The sequence below is a fragment of the Stegostoma tigrinum genome, chromosome 10 (assembly GCF_030684315.1).
Source record: "Stegostoma tigrinum isolate sSteTig4 chromosome 10, sSteTig4.hap1, whole genome shotgun sequence".
Taxonomy (NCBI): domain Eukaryota; kingdom Metazoa; phylum Chordata; class Chondrichthyes; order Orectolobiformes; family Stegostomatidae; genus Stegostoma; species Stegostoma tigrinum.
In genome coordinates, this window is record NC_081363.1 from 4,678,546 (window position 1) to 4,697,298 (window position 18,753).

At 46.7% G+C, this 18,753-nt stretch overlaps 1 protein-coding gene across 2 annotated transcripts in view; it reads left to right on the plus strand.

Annotated features, from left to right (window-relative positions):
• The window catches only part of nudt14 (nudix (nucleoside diphosphate linked moiety X)-type motif 14), a 91,229-nt gene extending 72,804 nt beyond the window's left edge, over nt 1–18,425 (plus strand). Inside the window, exon 5 of one of the 2 annotated variants that reach the window (XM_059648925.1) lies at nt 18,089–18,425. In XM_059648925.1, coding sequence (XP_059504908.1) covers nt 18,089–18,224 — 136 coding nt within the window. In that variant the 3' untranslated portion in view covers nt 18,225–18,425. Of the gene's footprint in view, nt 1–15,376; nt 16,314–18,088 lie in introns of those variants that run through there. The other variant, XM_059648924.1, reaches the window with a different exon arrangement.
• Nucleotides 18,426–18,753: the final 328 nt, after the last annotated feature.

Here is an 18,753-nt window from a genome sequence, read left to right on the forward strand (position 1 = left end):
GAGCTGAAGATATTGCTTCCTGTGACCAGTACTGAGTGAGAGGAGTTTGTGCAAATCTTTGACACTACAGTTGAGACCATTCCTTCAGCAGCTGTAGCTGTATCCCTCCTTCCCCTCACCCATTGGCTCATATTTCTCCTCAGGTTCAAACATGCACCAAGTCCTGATCACCTTTCAGCTCTTTGCAGACCCATTGTGGCCGGCCGCCCAACAAAATGTCAACATTAAAAAATTCTTATCCTAGTTTCCAAATCCATCTTTGGCCTTGCCCTTCCCTATCAATGTAATCACTTCCAATCTGACCCCCGGCTGTGCACATTCCTCCAGTTTTACCCTCTTGTGTGTTCCTGCTTCCATTCAGAGCCCTGGAGTTTCCCCTTTAAATTCCTCACCTCCTCACCTCTCTTTCCTTCTTTAAGGTAGTCTTTGACAAAAGTTTTGTCACCTTTCTTGGTACCTCTTTTGTCACACAGTATCACCTTTGATTTGCTAGCGTTCCCTTATTGCATTGAGGATGCTGTATACATGCAAGTTGTTATTGTAGCTGAGTATGCCACTGACAGCCTGTCACTGAGACTTTGAGGTAGAACTCCTGTGTAATTAAGGAGTTGTGGAGTGGTGGGTTGGGGGTGAGCTGTAATTGATGAGTGGTACAATACAGAAGCAAGGTAATTGCTACCCACTGATTTTTTTAAAAAGACTGTCCAAGCGCTGTGGCCACTTTGAACCCTTGAACCCCCGTACGCAGCCATTGTAAACTCTGTTAACTCTTCCCGCGCTCTTTTTGTTAATCCTTTTCAGCCAGTGCCACCTCCCTGAGCCCTGCACAGCTGGTCTGGCGCAAAGTTCAGGTTTTATCGTCAGTGCTTTCTGTCTGCAAGATGGAACATGCTAGTGCAGTTAACCATCACAACCTGTCAGGCTTCAGTGGAAACATTTTGAATAATTGAGGGGGAAAGGCTGCCAAGTTTCTCACTGTGAAGCACTCCGTACTAGTTATTTCCCAGCACTAGTCGTACCTTGTCAATGGCACAAACATCAATATGGGAGCCAGGGGCATGGGGGGGAACACATGGACACTCAGGAATTTTGGAACAGGGAACCATTATTACATTCCTCAAGCAAAGGGGCAAATACGTAGGAAGAGTTTGGGAGATCAGAGAGATGGGGCTGTGCTTGGGGAGTTGCTGTGAAGCAGGATCAGGGACAGGGTCCAGTTGGGGCTATAATCCCTGCCAAAATAATCTGGAGGGGAGCCATAGTTTAACAGTCAGGCTGTTATTTCATTGAAAGGCACAGAGGGATTGACTCCACAGAAACCCTCATCACTCTGGAACTTAGATCTTGTTTAGTTGCAGTATTCTTCATTAGACTTTATCTGCTTCTTGCAATTTTTAACAATTTATCACTTATCTTCACATTAATTAAATGTTGCCAAGTGATGGGACACCAGGGTACCCTCTGCACTCAATGACTTACATTATGTAAGTTATTATTCAGAAGGCTGAAGCTTCATCTCCATTTTTAGTTTTACCTCTCTCACTCTCAGTTTCTGTTTTTGTCTAAGTTATAGACTTGCTCACCGAGCTGGTGGGTTTGGTTGTAAATGTTTCGTCACCCTGCTGGGTAACACGGTCAGTGCGCCTCCAGTGAAGCGTCGGTGTTCTGTCTCACTTGTTATTTGTATGTCTCAGTTTGCCGGGGGTGGTTGGTATTACTTCTGGTTCTGTTTCTCAGTGGTTTGTGCACGGCGTCTAATTCTAGGTGTTTGTTGATGGAGTTCCGGTTGGAATACCAGGCCTTCAGGAATTCTCTCGCTTGTCTCAGTTTGGCTTGGACGATCATGGCTGTGTTATCCCAATGGAATTCATGTCCCTCATTGTCCGTGTGTAGTGAGACAAGTGAGAATTGGCCGTATCCCTTCGAGGCTCTTTAGTATTTATTTATCGGAATAGTCAATTTTCTTCTGGTTTGGCCTATATAGTATTTCTCGCAGCCTTTGCATGATATTTTGTATATTACACCAGTTTTGCTGGTTTTGGGTATGGGATCCTTTACATTCGTCAGTAGCAGTTATGGGGTGGTTGTTGGTTTGTGGGCTCCCCTCATACCGAGGGGTCTGAGTGGTCTTGTGGTCATCTCTGAAATGTCCTTGATGTACGGTAGGGCGATCAGCGAGTCTGGTTGTGTTGTGTTTCCTGTTGTGGTCTGTCTTGGAGGTAACAGTGTACAAACCACTGAGAAATAGAACCAGAAGTAATACCAACCACCCCCGGCAAACTGAGACATACAAATAACAAGTGAGACAGAACACCGACGCTTCACCGGAGGCGCACTGACCGTGTTACCCAGCAGAGTGACGAAGCTTTTGCAGCCAAACCCACCGGCTCGGCGAGCGTCTCTACAACCTCATCCGCAACCCGAGCTGTAAATTTTCCGAAACTTTCTGTCTTTCTGTCTCTCACGAGCTGTTCACATTTCCTGTCTCTCCCAGTGGCTCTCCCTGTCATCTCATCCAGTCTTTGTCTCTTTCACACACACACTCACCCTCTCTCACACACACAGACACACACACACACACACACACACACGTGCACACACACACACACGCGCACACACACGCGCGCACACACACACACGCGCGCACACACACACTCACCGTCTGACTCTCTCTCATACTCACAGACACCCACACTCACCCTCTGACTCTCTCTCACACACACAGACACACACACCCTCTGTCTCTCACACACACTCACCCTCTGTCTCTCTCTCTCTCTCACACACCACGCACACAGGCACACACTCGCCCCCTGTCTCTCTCTCACACACAAGCACACACTCACCCTCTGTCTCTCTCACACACTCTCTCTCTCTCTCTCTCTCTCTCTCTCTCTCTCTCCGTCTCTGTCTCATCCCCTCTTGTTCTCATTCCTCACTCTGTCCTTTCTCTCTCTAGTGAGTTTCTGTCTCTGTCTCTCTCTCTCTCTCTCTCGCCCTCCCCATTTCTCTGTCCTCCTGTTTGTTTTTGTCTCACTGTTTGTCTTGAATTGCCTGCCTCTGAATCTAACTATTAATTGATGCTAATATATAGCCAGTATTCTTCTAAAACTTCCTCCTACATCCCTCCTCAGCTTAGGTACAAACTGTTCCTGCTCCCTGCAGTTCTGAATGTCTGTCAAGCTGTATTCTAATTCACTCATTCCAAAGACCAAAGACATCTCTTCCTCCTACACTCTCAAACCTTTCAAGCTTCAAGCTTCACAATACCTGTTGCTCCTTGTAGAATTATCTCTGCTTCTCTCTTTTTTTTGTGGCTTATTGGTGTTCTTTGCTATGTGCCATATAAACACAGAGAGCCAGAGTGTCATGGTGAACGAGGAGATAGCTCAGAGACCTGTAGGGCTTATCATTCATTGATTTTGAGCAGTTTTTGGATAGACAGAGCTAAGCGATCCCACAACGAACAGATCAGATCTAATCTCTGCAGTCCCACCACATCCAGTTGTGAATGGTGGTGGGCAATTTCTATATTTGAAATTGGTAAGGCACCAGGACTGAATCCAAGAATGGTGAGGGTGGTGAGAGTGGAAATTACAATGCCCTGGCAATAATCTTTCAGTCTTTCTTAGACTTGGGTGGGACCAGAGGACTAGAGAATTGCAAATGTTAATTCAAAAAGATGTAAGCTGAGTGCAGCAACTAGAGACAAGTTTAACCTCAGCGGTGGAGAAGTTTCTATAAACGATAATTTGGTATAAACTTAATGGCCTACTGTGTTAACAAATAAAGCGAGCCTGATAACCAACTTGCTTGAATTTTTTGCTGACGTGATGGAGAAGGTTGATGATTGTAATGTGTTTGGCGTCTATGTGGACTTCTGAACAGTTTTTGATAAAAGAGCCACACACCAGATCTGTCAGCAAAATTATAGGTCATGCAATCAAAGGGACAGTAGCAATGCAAATGGGAAATTGGCTCAGTGACCCAAATCAGAGACTGATTTATAGTGGAGATAACAAGGTGTAGGGCTGGATGAACACAGCAGGCCAAGCAGCATCTTAGGAGCAGGAAAGCTGATGTTTCGGGCCTCGACCCTTCATCAGAAAGCTCTGCAGTTCCTATTATCTCTGACTTATAGTGGAGTTGCCTTGGGGTCAGTGTTATGAACTTTTCTTTTCCCAAAATGCATATAAAGACTCAGACTTTTGTACGCAGGGCACAATTTCAAAACGTTCAAATGATAAAAACTTGGAAGAATTGGGAACAATGAGGTGAACATTGTAGAGTTTTAAAATGACATAGACAGGCAGAGTGTGTGACAAGTGGCATATTAAATTTAATGCAGAGAAAGATGAAGTGATATGTTTTAGTAGGAGAAGTATGTAAAGTCAGTATAAAATAAAGACTACAATTCCAAAAGCAGATATGTGTATAAACCAATCACTGAAAGATGCAGCGCAGGTTGAGAAACCAGTTAATAAAATATCCTGACCTTCATTATTGGGGGCTTAGAATACAAGAGTAATGATATCCTGGCATAAAGGTGAAATTATTTAACAGATGAGATGCTGCTGTCTCATGAGACAGAGATGGCTAGTGGTGGTGTCACTATGCCTCAGGTAAGGGGAGACGTTGAGAATGAGAGTCCTTCATGATAACTGCCACTGGGGTGGGAATTGAACCCATGCTGTTGGTGTCACTCTGTATTTCAAACCAACTGTTCATCCAACAGAGCTAGCCAACTCCCCGCCCAATTGATGTTACGATAAACCTGCATTAAAATATTGGTTCAACTTCAAGTGGAAAATTACGTCCAGCTCTGGGGGTTACACTTTGGGAAGTATGTGAAACTATTGAACAGAGTGCAGAAAAGATTCAGGAGGATGATTCTAAGGATGAGGAGCTTCAGTTTTGTGGATCGATTGGAGAAGATGGGACTTTTTTCCTTGAAGAGAAGGATCTGTTAGAGGTGTTTGAACAGATCTAACAACTCAGGACTGGGCATCCATGAGGCGCTGTGGGCCATCAACAGCAGCAGAATTGTACTCCAGCACAATCTGCAACCTCATGGCCTGGCATATCCCCCACTCAACCATGACCATCAAGCCAGGGGATCAACCCTGGTTCAATGGTGAGTGCAGGAGAGCATGCCAGGCGCAGCACCAAGGAAATGTCAACCTGGTGGAGCTACCGAACAGGTCTGCTTGTGTGCCAACGAACATAAACATCAAGTGATAGACAGAGCTAAGCGATCCCACAACGAACAGATCAGATCTAATCTCTGCAGTCCCACCACATCCAGTTGTGAATGGTGGTGGGCAATTAAACAACTCACTGGAGGAGGAGCCTGCACAACTATCCCTGTTCTACTGAAGTCTGGAAGTCCACTGACAAAGGCAACTGTTCGTGTTTACTAGGTGATATGACCGAGTCTTGTGGAAATGAGATTCTCATCAAGCATCATTTCTGAAGGTACTGAACGCTGCATAGACTACGGGCCCTCACAACATTTGGGCAGTGGTACTGAAGATGCCGCTCCCCCTAGCCAAGCTGTTCCAGTACAGTTACAACACTGGCATCTACCCGACAATGTGGAAAATTTTCCTGTACATAAAAAGCAGGACAAATCCAACCCAGACAACTACCGCCCCATCAGACTCCTCTCGACCATCAGTAAAGTGATGGAAGGTGTCAGTAACGGCGCTATCAAGCAGCACCTGCTCAGCATAACCTGCTCAGTGACGCCCAGTTTGGGTTCCACCAGGGCCACTCAGCTCCTGACCTCATTACAGCCTCGGTTCAAACACGGACAAAAGAGCTGAACTCCAGAGGTGAGGTGAGAGTGACAGCCCTTGATATCAAGGCTGCATTCGACCAAGTGTGGCATCAAGGAGCCTGAGCAAAACTGGAATCAATGGGTATTGGGGGCACACTGTCCGGTGGTCAGAATCATACCAAATATGTGGTTGCGGCAGTCAGTCGTCTCAGTTTCAGGACATCTGTATATCACCTTGTGATATTCTAGACTCAACCATCTTCAAATGACCTTCTTCCATCGCAAGGTCAGAACTGGGATGTTTGCTGATGATTGCATAATGTTCAGTGCCATTCGCGGCTCCTCACGTATTGACGCAGCCTGTGTCCAAGTTTGGGCTGACAAGTCGTAAATAAATCTTGTGCCACATAAGTTCTGTGCAATGACCATCTCCATCAGGAGAGAATTAAGCCATTGCTCCTTCACATTCAGGAGTGTTACTATCACCTAATCCTGCACTATCGGCTCCCATTGACCAGAACCTGAACTGGACCAGACGTGTAAATACTGTGGCAGAAGAGTAAATCAGAGACTAGGAATGCCATGGCAAGTAACTGACCTCCTGACTCTCCAAAGCCTGTCCACCATCTACAAGGCACAAGTCAGGAGTATGAAGGAACACCCCCCCCCCCACCTCCACCCGGCCTCAATTGGTGCAGTTCCAACAACATTCAAGAAGCTTAACATCATCCACAGACCTCCATTCCCTGCACCACCATGTTCATTGGAACAGTGCACAAGATGCACTGCAGAAATTCACCAAAGCTGCTTAAACAGCACCTTCCAAACTCTCAGTCACTTCCGTCTAGAATCACAGGGCAGCAGACAATAGAAACACCACCCCCTGCAAGTTCCTGTCCAAACCACCCACCACCCTGGCTTGGAAACATATCACTGTTCTTTTAGTGTTACTGGGTCAAAATCCTGGAATTCCTTCCCTCGAGGCTTTGTGGGTCTACCTGTAGCTCATGGACTGCAGGGGCTCAAGAGGACAGCTCGCCATCACCTTGTCAAGGGGCAACTAGGGACAAGCAATAATTGCTGGCCCAGCCAGAGACACACTAATCCCATGAATAATTAGCAAAAGGATCACGAGTGAGTCTGGACAGACTAGATACAGAAACTGTTCCCTTTGGCCAGAAGCACTGAAAACCAGAGGAAACTGATGTCGGGGGCAAAACAACCGAAAACCACTTGAGGAAGATGCTCCCACACAGCGAGTGGCTGAGCTCCTGAATGTGGTGGAGGCAGATTCAGTCAATAGATTCAAGAGGAATTGAAGTTTCATCCAAAACCAGAGCTATGGGAAGAAGGTGGAGAAGTGGTATCTAGTTGTTTCGTTCCTTCAGAGAGCTCTCTCAGGCACATTGGGCAAAATGGTCTCCTTTGTGCTGTTGCCGCTCTGCAGTTCAGTGAATATGGAAAAAGACCAAGATCCATCTGAGTCACCTTTCACCCTGTTGCTAATTATATGATACAGTAGCAGCTTCATTCACTAATTACAGTCATTAATCTTTGTTAATGAATCTATAACAGGAGTTGACATGAGTCAAGGAATCTGCTAAAGAGTAGGAATTAATGCGTCCTTTTCAAATTGGCAGGCAGTACCTAGTGGGGTGCCACAGGGATTGGTGCTGGGGCCCCAGCTATTCACAATATATATGAATGATTTGGATGAGGGAACAAAACTTTACATCTCCAGGTTTGCAGATGATACCAAGTTGGGTGGGAGGGTGAACTGTGACAAGGATGCAGAGATCCTCCAGCATGATCTGGACAGGTTGGGTGAGAGGGCAAATCATTGGCTGATGCAGCATAATTTGGATAAATGTGTGATTATTCACTTTGGAAGCAAAAACAAGGAGTCAGATTACTACCTGAATGGCTGTAAATTGGGAGAGGGGGAGTGTGCAGTGGGAGCTGGGTGTCCTTGTGCACCAGTTGCTGAAGGTAAGCATGCAGGTGTAGCAGGTGGTAAAGAAGGCAAATAGGATGTTGGCCTTCATTGCGAGAGGTTTTGAGTACAGGAGCAGGGATGTGTTGTTACAGTTATACAGGGCCTTGGTGAGACCACATCTGGAATATTGTGTGCAGTTTTAGTCTCCTTTTCTGAGGAAGGATGCACTTGCTCTCCAGGGAGTACAGCGAAGGTTTACCAGGCTGATTCCGGGGATGGGGGGTCTGACATATGAGGAGAGATGACTAGGTTGGGATTGTTTTCACTGGAGTTCAGAAAAATGGGGGGGAATCTCATAGAGACTGATAAAATTCTAACAGGACTGGACAGGGTAAATGCAGGGAGAACAAAGAACAAAGAAACCTACAGCACAGGAACAGGCCCTTCGGCCCTCCAAGCCTGCGCCGATCAAGATCCTCTGTCTAACCTGTCATCTATTTTCTAACAGTCTGTGTCCATTTGCTCCCTGCCCATCCATGTACCTGTCCAAATATATCTTAAAAGACACTAACGTGTCTGCGTCTACCACCTCCACTGGCAACGCGTTCCAGGCACCCACCACCCTCTGTTTAAAGAACTTTCCACGCATATCTCCCCTAAACTTTCCTCCTCTCACTTTGAACTCATGACCCCTAGTAATTGAATCCCCCACTCTGGGAAAAAGCTTCTTGCTATCCACCCTGTCTATACCCCTAATGATTTTGTAGGCCTCAATTAGGTCCCCCCTTCATCCTCCATCTTTCTAATGTAAATGTCCTAATTTACTCAACCTCTCTTCATAGCTAGCACCCTCCATACCAGGCAACATCCTGGTGAACCTCCTCTGCACCCTCTCCAAAGCATCCACATCCTTTTGGTAATGTGGCGACCAGAACTGTACACAGTTCTCCAAATGTGGCCAAATCAAAGTCCTATACAGCTGCAACATGACCTGTCAACTCTCAAAGCATGCCATATGCCTTCTTGACCACCCTACTGACCTGCGTTGTCACCTTCAGGGAACAATGGACCTGAACACCCAGATCTCTCTGTTCGTCAATTTTCCCTAGGACTTTTCCATTTACTGTATAGTTCGCCCTTGAATTTGATCGTCCAAAATGCATCACCTCGCATTTGCCCGGATTGAACTCCATCTGCCATTTATCTGCCCAACTCGCCAGTCTATCTATATTCTGCTGTAATCTCTGACAGTCCCCTTCACTATCAGCTACTCCACCAATCTTAGTGTCATCTACAAACTTGCTGATCAGACCACCTACACCTTCCTCCAGGTCATATACATACATCACAAACAACAGTGGTCCCAGCACAGATCCCTGTGGAACACCACTGGTCACAGGTCTCCAATTTGAGAAACTCCCTTCTACTGGTACTCTCTGTCTCCTGTTGCCCAGCCAGTTTTTTATCCATCTAGCTAGCACACCCTGGACCCCATGTGACTTCACTTTCTCCATCAGCCTGCCATGGGGAACCTTATCAAACGCCTTACTGAAGTCCATGTATATGACATCTACAGCCTTTCCCTCATCAATCAACTTTGTCACACCCTCAAAGAATTCTATTAAGTTGGTAAGACATGACCTTCCCTGCACAAAACCATGTTGCCTATCTCTGATAAGCCCATTTTCTTCCAAATGGGAATAGATCCTATCCCTCAGTATCTTCTCCAGTAGCTTCCCTACCACTGACGTCAGGCTCACCGGTCGATAATGTTCCTGATGGTGGGTGTGTCCAGAACCAGGGGTCACAGTCTGAGGATTCAGGGTAGACCATTTAGGACAGAGATGAGGAGATATTTCTTCATCCAATAAGTAGTGAGCCTGTGGAATTCATTACCACAGGAAGTAGTTGATGCCAAAACATTGAATGTATTCAAGAGGCAGCTAGATATAGCACTTGGGGCAAATGGGATCAAAGGTTATGGGGAGAAAGTAGGATTAGGCTACTGAGTTGGATGATCAGCCAAGATCGTGTAGAATGGCCTCCTCATGTTCCTATTTTCTATGTTTCTTCATGGGGGAGGGGGGTGTTTTTGGAGAGGGAGGAGTTTTTGAACTGTGGATCTGAAGTCATCTGCTCCTCACAAGTGACCTCCATTCACCATTCCTAATGCCTCAAATAAGCCCTTCAGCTCCCTTCCCTGTATTAAGAGATGTTGATTATGAACAGTCGGGGAGGTGATAGCCGAGCGGTATTATTGCTGGACTATTAATCCAGAGACCCCGGTAATGTTCCAGGGACCCTGGTTTGAATCTGCAACAGCAGGTGATGGAATTTGAATTCAGTAAAAAAAATCTGGAACTGGAAGACCATGAATCATTGTTATTGTTGGAAAAACCCATCTGGTTCACTAATGTCCTTTAGGGAAGGAAACTGCCCTCCTTACCTGGTCTGGCCTATATGTGACTATATGGCTTCGTTAGTTCAGGCTCTGTGATTTATAGTCAGCATAGGTGTACCTGCAAATGCTCCCAAAATATATATTAAGTAAAATTATACTTTACCTGTGCTCCCTGTACAACAGCATCAAAAACCTGCATTTATATAGAACTTCTCAAGTCTGTTACATCTCTAATCAGTTTTGTTTCACTCTGTATAATGTACTGGATTCAAAATTACAGTGACTCGTTAATGTGTGATTACTGGAACTCTGACACATCTCTGGCTCACCCATTCTCTCACTGTCTGATTTTACTGTCTCATTTTGTCTATTCTTTTCCATTTCTATCATGACCTCGGCTGATGATGTTACTGTGAAGTCAGATCCAGAACAATCCTGAATTAATAGATCATATGGCTATAGTTTTGTCTAGCTGCTTAACCTGGTGATTAGTCGCTGGGACATAGTCGCATGAGGCTGTAGATTTTCTTTAAAGATAGAACCTAAGTTTGTCAAAAACAATGTCGCGATAGCTTTACCAGACCAGTCACCAGCTGTCCATGACAGATGCTGTCTCATTAGAGAGAGAGAGACAACTGGGCGATGCTTTAATCAGAGAGCCACCATGTCTCAGGTGGAGAGAGAGGTTGCGGCAGAGAGACCATCCTGGTAGTCTGCACTGGTTCAGGAATTGAATTCTCACCGTTGATATTACTGTGTCGCAAACCAGTCATCCAGCCAACTGAGCAAACTGACCTCCCTAGAAGGGCATTACTAAAGGAAGAGACCAAAAAAAAAGCAAGGTACCGAAATGTAAAACGCCATTAGCAGGATCTAAAATACAGAGGAAAGCAAAGTTTCAACCTCTTTCCCAGTGCTACCCGTTACAGAGATTCAGGGCCAGAGAAATTACACCCTAATTTCAACACTTCAGGGTTCCACTAAACTTTCCAAAGCTGAACTTCCAATGTGAATTTTTTCCAAAATATGGTAGCATAAACTTTCTCAAATCTCCTGGTTTGGAATTTTCACAAACTAAACCCTACTGCTGAACTACCCTAAACAGCTTCGAGGAAGGAAACTAAACTTCCTTTAAAACATACAATGCTGGTGCCATCCGAACTAGACCTTACCTGTTCATGTGTGGTAAACCCAACAGTGTAATTATATAAAAGGGTAAGAGCAGTTGGTGGCATGTTGGTAGTGACACTGTGCTGGTAATGTAGAACCCCAGGCACTGCGGCAGATGGTGAAATCTTAATTCAGTAAAAATATGGAATAAAAAAAAACTTGCTGAATGATGACCATGTGATGACAGTTGCTGTGAAACTAACTTGGTTCACTAATGGAATCTGCCATCCTTACCTGGTCTGGCCTACATGTGACTCCAGACCCACAGCAATGTGGTTGACTCTTAACTGCCTTCTGGGCAGTAGAGATAGATTATCCAGCAATGTCCAAATCCCTTGAACAGTTTTCTTTAAAAAAAACAAATTGCTAAAGGGGGAGGCTGCGATAGGCTGAGATTATCTTCCCTGGAGCATCACAGCCTGCAGGGTGACCATGTAGAGGTTACTAAATTCATGAGGGGCCTGGATAGAGTGAATAGCCAAAGTTCTTTACTCCAGGGTTGGGGAGTCTAAAACCAGAGCGCATAGGTTTAAGTTGAGAGGAGAAAGATTTAAAAAGGACCTCAAGGGCAATGTTTTCACTCAGAACATGGTGTGTACGTTACGAGCTGTTAGACGAAGTGGTGGAGGCTGATATAATTACAATTATAATTCAAAGGCATCTGGATGGATATATGAATAGGAAGGTTTTAGAGGGACACGGGCCAAACGCTGGCAAATGGGACTAGATTTTGTGATTGGTTGGTTCGCCAAGATGGTTTGTTGTTCCGCAGACGTTTCATTACCCTGCTGGGTAACATCCTCAGCACAGCCTCCAGTGAAGCGTCAGTGTGTTTTCCCGCCTGGTTTTTAAACTCTGGAATCCTTTGAGCTGGGTTACCTCACTTCCGGGTTTCCCTCGCAATGGCGTGTATATGAGGTCAAGCTCTATGTGTTTGTTGTTGGCTTTCTTCGTGGAGTACCAGGCTTCTAGGAATTCCCATTTCTGTCTCTGCTTTGCTTGTCCCAGGATCTTGGTGTTGTCCCAATTGAATTGGTGGTTCTCCTTGTCCATGTGGATAGAGATGAGTGAGTATCTGCAGGGAATCTTATAGATGACCTTGGTCCTGTCCATAGTGGGAAGTGGGACTAGATTTATAGAGGATAACTGTTTGGCATGGATGAGTTGGACCAAAGGGTCAGTTTCCATGATGTATATCTCTGTGTCTTTCCCTTAACACTCCAGGGGTCTGTAGTCACCTGTTGCCTGAGATTTCATCATTCCTGGAAGAACTGTCTGACTTTTTTTTTAAGAGAAAGTCCTTCCCAGAAGTAACTAACACCCAAATCCTTCTATTTTAAAATCCAACTTCCAAAAGTTATATTTATCTTTCCTCACTCTAACGCTGAATTTTTCTGGATCCCATGGTGAGGTGTGTTTAGGCTTGTAACAGGTGTGTAGATGAAGGTGTTGGGTCAGTGTGCAGCCTGCTCCTGGTGATCTTGCTGGAGATGAACCAGCAACAGCAGTAAGATCTGACCTTGTAACAGTAGTTAGTTCAATAATCACTACTGAACAAGGGATAGCTCTGCACGGAATTAGGGAGCACTCTCCTATAACTAGGAGTCACCTTTCAGGACTGAAATAGAAGAAATTTTGTCTCACAGGGCTGTGTGAATTTGGAGTTCGCCGTCTCAAACGGTGAAGGAAGTGGGTTGTTAAATTCTTGGAGACAGGTGGAGCTCTGAAGAAGAGTCACTGGACTTGAAACATTAATTCTGTTTTTCTCCCCACAGACACTGCCAGACCACCTGAGTTTACCCAGCAATTTGTTTCTGTTTCACCTTTCCAGCTCCCACAGTTCTTTATTTTGTGGCTTTTCCTTTTTGTCAATTTTATAGAAGATAATTTGTGTGAAAGTTCAGATCAGCTTTATGGTTAGTCTTCATTCTGATTGAAGCTGATAGCTCCCTTTGCTGTTTGCAGCCATGTGAAACCAGTCACATGAGGTATTTCTCTTTTGGTATTTCTCGGTGAGGTATTTCGAGTACCTCTTGGAGAATGGAACCCCGTGGTAACAGTGGTATTATTCTTGTTCCTCTCGATGGTTACCTCATTGCCCAAGTTCCGAGCTTTGCCATTCATTTTGATGCGTTCCTGCACAAACTGCTCAAAATTGGAGGTGTCCATGGTTGTACATAGTCCAAGGCGAAGTTCGGCACTGGCCTCTTCTCTTGCCTGTTGTCAGAAGCTCCTTGCTATGTCTGCACAAGATAGCAGAGTGGATACATTGTGGATAGGTTCTTGCTAGGGACACAGACAAGGGCTATCTAGGGTAGATGGGAGTGTGGAGTGGAAACGCAAAAGATCAGCTGTGATCTTTGACGCGTCTCCACAAAGTTTAGTATCCATCACCAAGTCACCCTATATTTACACACAAACTAGATTTTAGAACTGCCTCATTCAGAGTCGGGTGCCAGGGCCTGACACCGCCCTTTTTATCTGTCAGCCAGGGCTCCCTGATTGGACCAGGTTAACAGCCCCCATCAGGCAACTCATATTTTATCAGCAAGAGTAAAGCATTTATCGAAGCAGTAGTGCATGAGCTAAATGACACGAGACAAAATGAATGGTTTGGAATATTTTGTTCCCGATATTGTAAATGGGATTTGGGGAAAACCTTTTTCACACAGCAGGTTGTGGGAATCTGGACTGGACTGTCTAGGAAGGTCGTGGACGCTGGATACCTTACAATCCAAATACAGTGACATGCAGGAATTTGGGACAACTGCAGGAAATTGGGATTAGCGCACCTTTAGTGGTAGTTATGTTGATGTAGATTCGACTCACTGTATGAATCTATCCTGTAAAGATTCCATTCAGTGAGTCACTTCAATATTTCATCTTGCCATTTTTCACTATCCTTGTGCCTCAATCTCTCCCCCTCTGCCTTACTTGTTCTCTCTCACTTCCTACTTTTCTGTGTCCCTCTGTTTACCTCTCTCTGTCTCTGCATTTGACTCTTTTTTTTTCTGTATCTGACTCCCTATCTCTCTCTGAGTCTCTCTCTCTCTCTCTCTCTCTCTCTGAGTCTCTCTCTCTGAGTCTCTCTCTGAGTCTGTCTCTCTCTCTGAGTCTCTGTCTCTCTCTCTCTCTCTCTCTGAGTCTCTCTCTCTCTCTGAGTCTCTGTCTCTGTCTCTGTCTCTCTCTCTCTCTCTCTCTGAGTCTCTCTCTCTCTCTGAGTCTCTCTCTCTCTCTGAGTCTCTGTCTCTCTCTGAGTCTCTGTCTCTGTCTCTGTCTCTCTCTCTCTCTCTCTCTCTCTCTGAGTCTCTCTCTCTCTCTCTCTCTCTCTCTGAGTCTCTCTCTCTCTGAGTCTCTGTCTCTCTCTCTCTCTGAGTCTCTGTCTGTCTCTCTGTTACTCTTTGTCTCTCTCTGAACCCCTCTCTCTGGCCCTCTCTGTTTCCCTGTATCCTCTCACTGTCACTGTCTTTCCTTATCTTTTTTTTTCTGTATCTGACTCCCTATCTCTCTCTGAGTCTCTCTCTCTCTCTCTCTCTCTCTCTCTCTCTCTCTCTCTCTCTCTCTCTCTCTCTCTCTCTCTGAGTCTCTGTCTGTGTCTCTGTGACTCTTTGTCTCCCTCTGAGCCCCTCTCTCTGGCTCCCTGTATCCTCTCACTGTCACTGTCTTTCCTTAATTTTTTGTTTGTGTCTAACTGCTTTGTTTCTCACTGTCTGTGTCTATCTCTCACTTTGTCTACTTCGTCTCTCCTGTTGTCTGTCCTTCCTGAATCTGTCACTCGCTGTCATCTCTTTTTTTCTGTCTGTCCACCTCCTGCAGTCTGCTTTCCCCTCATTTCTTGGTCTGTTTTTCTCTCTTGTCACTCTCGCTGTCACTTGCTGTCCATCTCGCTCTGCCTGTTTATCTCTCCCCACTCTGCCTGTCTCTGTCTTTCTCTGCCTATCAGTGCCTGTTATTCTCTCTTTGTGACTCTCTCTGTCTCTTCTGTTCTGTTTCTTTCTCTCTGGTGAGCAACTTTCTCATTTCTGGTCACGTGCATTTACTCTGCGTGAGCGAGCAGCGCGGCCTGACGTGTCCTGTTTTTCTCTCTCAGGTCTGGTGTTGGGGTGACAGGATCAAAGCACACCATGTTTTATGTGGAAGTGTCAGACGATCTGCATATAGGACCGGGTGGAGGGCAGGCAGACGAGGGAGAGCTAATCGAAGTGATTCATTTGCCCGTGAAAGACTGGCAAACGTTTGTGTTTGACGAGTGCATTCCCAAAACGGCGGGTGTGAGTTTTGCTTTCATGTGGTTTCACAGCAGCAATGCACCTCGGCTGCAGGCCTCCAAGTGCCGGGTGTCACCCTCTTGCTGAGGAATCAGAGCCTCTCTCGATAAGTTTAACCCTGCAGCTGAACGGTCAGTGCAAACCAGCTCAGAATTGGTGTCAGAACCCTTGCCAAACATGACCAGTTTCAGGGCTGTCTCAAATATAAACACAATGATCCACTTTCAGGCATTTTTAAAGTTATTCATCTTCACTTTTGATGGACTTTGTTCTCCAAAGGAACATGGAAACAGGAGTCGGCCATGGCGCCCATGAAGCTTCTCCCACAATTCAGTATGATCATTGCGGATCGAACGTTGCAATGTCTTTAACTCACCCCATTCCCATCTTGGAATCAAAAATCTATCAGTCTCTGCCTTAAACATACTCAAAAATGCCTCGGCTCCAGCCCTGTGTGACACAGAATTCCTTAGGTTCACAAGCCTTGCAAATAAAACTCTCCTCATCTCGGGCCTAAGTCACATCTGCCTAAGTTTAAGGCAGTAAGGACCGCAGACACTGGAAGCCAGAGTCTCTCGATGTGAGGCTGGAAAAGCACAGCCGGTCGGACGGTAGCCGGGGACAAAGGGTTTTAGCCCGAGATACTGACTTTCCTGCTCCTCGGATACTATCCAACCTGCTGTGCTTTTCCAGCCTCTCACCTTATTTTTAAATTGTGCCCCACATTCCAGACTCCCCAACTGGGGGGGCGGGGGTGCAGGGAGGGTGTGGTGGTGGTGTGGGGGTGCGGTGGGGCGGGGTGGGGGGGTAATGGTGGTGGGGTGGCAGGGGTGGGGGGGATGATGGTGGTGGAGGGGGTGGTGGCGGGTGTCGGGGGGATAGTGGTGGCGGTGGGAATGGTGGCGGAGGGGCTGAGGGTGGCGGTGGGGATGGGGATGGGGGTGGGGGCCGGGTGCTGGGGCCGCGTGGGTGAGGGTGATGGGGGGGGGGCGACGGGGGTGAGGGTGATGGGGGGGGGGCGACGGGGGTGGTGGTGGGGGTGGGGGTGGGGATGGGACGGCGGGGGTGAGGGCGGTGGTGGGGGAGGAGGGTGTGGCGGTGGTGGGGAGGGTGGGGGTGGGGGTGAGGGTGAGGGTGGTGGTGGCAGTGGGGAGGGGATGGCGGGGGTGAGGGTGGTGGTGGCAGGGATGGTGGGGGTGGGGAGTGAATGGCGGTGGTGGGGAGGGGACGGCAAGGGGGGCGATGGCGGGGGTGAGGAGGGGGTGAGGGTGGTGGTGGCAGGGATGATGGGGGTGGGAGTGGGAGGGGATGGCGGGGGTGGGGAGGGGACGGTGAGGAGGGGATGGCGGGGGTGGGGAGGGGATGGCGGGGGGGAGGGTGGTGGTGGGGAGGGGGTGGTGGGGTGGGGAGGGGATGGTGGTGGGGTGGGGATGGCGGGGGGGAGGGTGGTGGTGTGTGTATCATTAGTGAATCAAGTGGGTTCTTACAACAGATCTTTTGGGTGACCGTTACTGAGACTCGTCTGGATCAGGTTTAAGTGGATCTCACCTGTACCCACGCAGCTGGTGAGATTTGGTGCCATGTCCCGGCTGCAATGATAATCCAGTGAAAACCCCACCTTGCCACTTCCTCACCCTCAGCTTGCCTGAGCGATGGGGCTGAGCCCAGGCCACAGCTGAAAGAATAAAGGACAGTCAGCCTTCAGGGCGCCGTGTTCCTCGTTAATGCTTCATGTTGGCCTCCACTCTGATATTAAAGGGTAGGGCTGCCCTGTACCCGGGGTTGGGGGTGGCGGGGTGGGGCACAGCAGTATTGCACTGTGTGCTCTCTCCATTAGAGGGGAAGATTGTTAGTTAAACCACACAGCTGAAACCTGTAAGCCCTGCTCAAAGGGCGTTCTAGCCCCCTGACCTGAATTAGCACCTTGGTTCAAACAAGGTTTGAGAATTCCTAATTCACATCTCGTCCCGTGAACGAGATACCTCGGCACACAGCAGCCTTCCGGGTGATGAACAGATGGATGGACGAGGAACAGGAGCAGGCTATTCAGTCCCACAAGCTGGCTACACCATTCAATAAGACTGTAGCTGATCTCATTGTAATCGAAAACCCATGTTACAGCCTACTTTGTTTATGTTTTGACTTTTGTCACTTAAAAATCTAAAAAAAATTCCTCCTTGTTTTCAGACATAAGTTATTTTTAAACTGTACCCTCTGGCTGTAGTCTCCCTGCCAGGATTTTGGATCTCTCAGTCTGGTGACCCACTATCTTTCCAAACTCCAGTGGATACAGGTCCAGTCAGTGCAACAGTTCCCCATCAGGTAACACTCTTCCAGTAACCCACCTCCTTCCTCCCCTCCCTCACATCCATCAGTCGTTAGGAACATGTTGATTCAAGACACATTGCTGCAGATTGCTGTTTGGAGGGACCTGGTCTGTGTCGTATTGATCAGCTGAAAGGAAATTCAGTGTGGAAAGACTCCAATTAAAAAAGTAATGTGTTCACTTAATGTGTTGTGTTATTTTGTTCCAGCTTCTTTGGTTTATCATTGAAATGCTTCTCCACATTGCTTGCAGTCGCACTTAAATCGAGTCTTTGCTGTTGTCAGACATCTCTGGATGCAACAGGAGTGATTACCCTGACAAGCAGCCCTGACAGGAGAATTTAGGACAAGCTGTTCAAAGATTGTGTTAAAGAGGATGTCTCTGAAAGTGTAAAGGAGGTTGATATATGAATGAGGGCATGCGAAGAGCACTTCCACCTTACAGCCTGCTCTCCCATTCCATAAGATCAGTGCTGATCAGATATTAACCTCAAAACTACATTCCTGCAAACCTCCAATAATCTTTTATCAACTCAGTAATAAAGAATCTATCTGCCTTAAAAAATATTTAAAGATTCTGTGCTTACTGCTTCTGAGGCAATTCCAAAGACTCTCAACCTTCACAAGAGAGAATTTTCTTTGTCTCTGTCTGAATCCTGCACCTCGTTATTTTTAAACATTGACCCTCTGGTTTTAGATTCCCCCACAGGAGGAAACATCTTTTCCACATCTCCCCAGCCAAGTGACCTCAGAATGTTCTATGTTTCAGACAAGTCACCTCTTACTCTTCTAAAGTCCAAGGGCTGCAGGCTGAAACTGTCTAAGGCAATCATCTCATTCCAGGTATTAGTCTACAAAGCTCGGGTCATGTAGG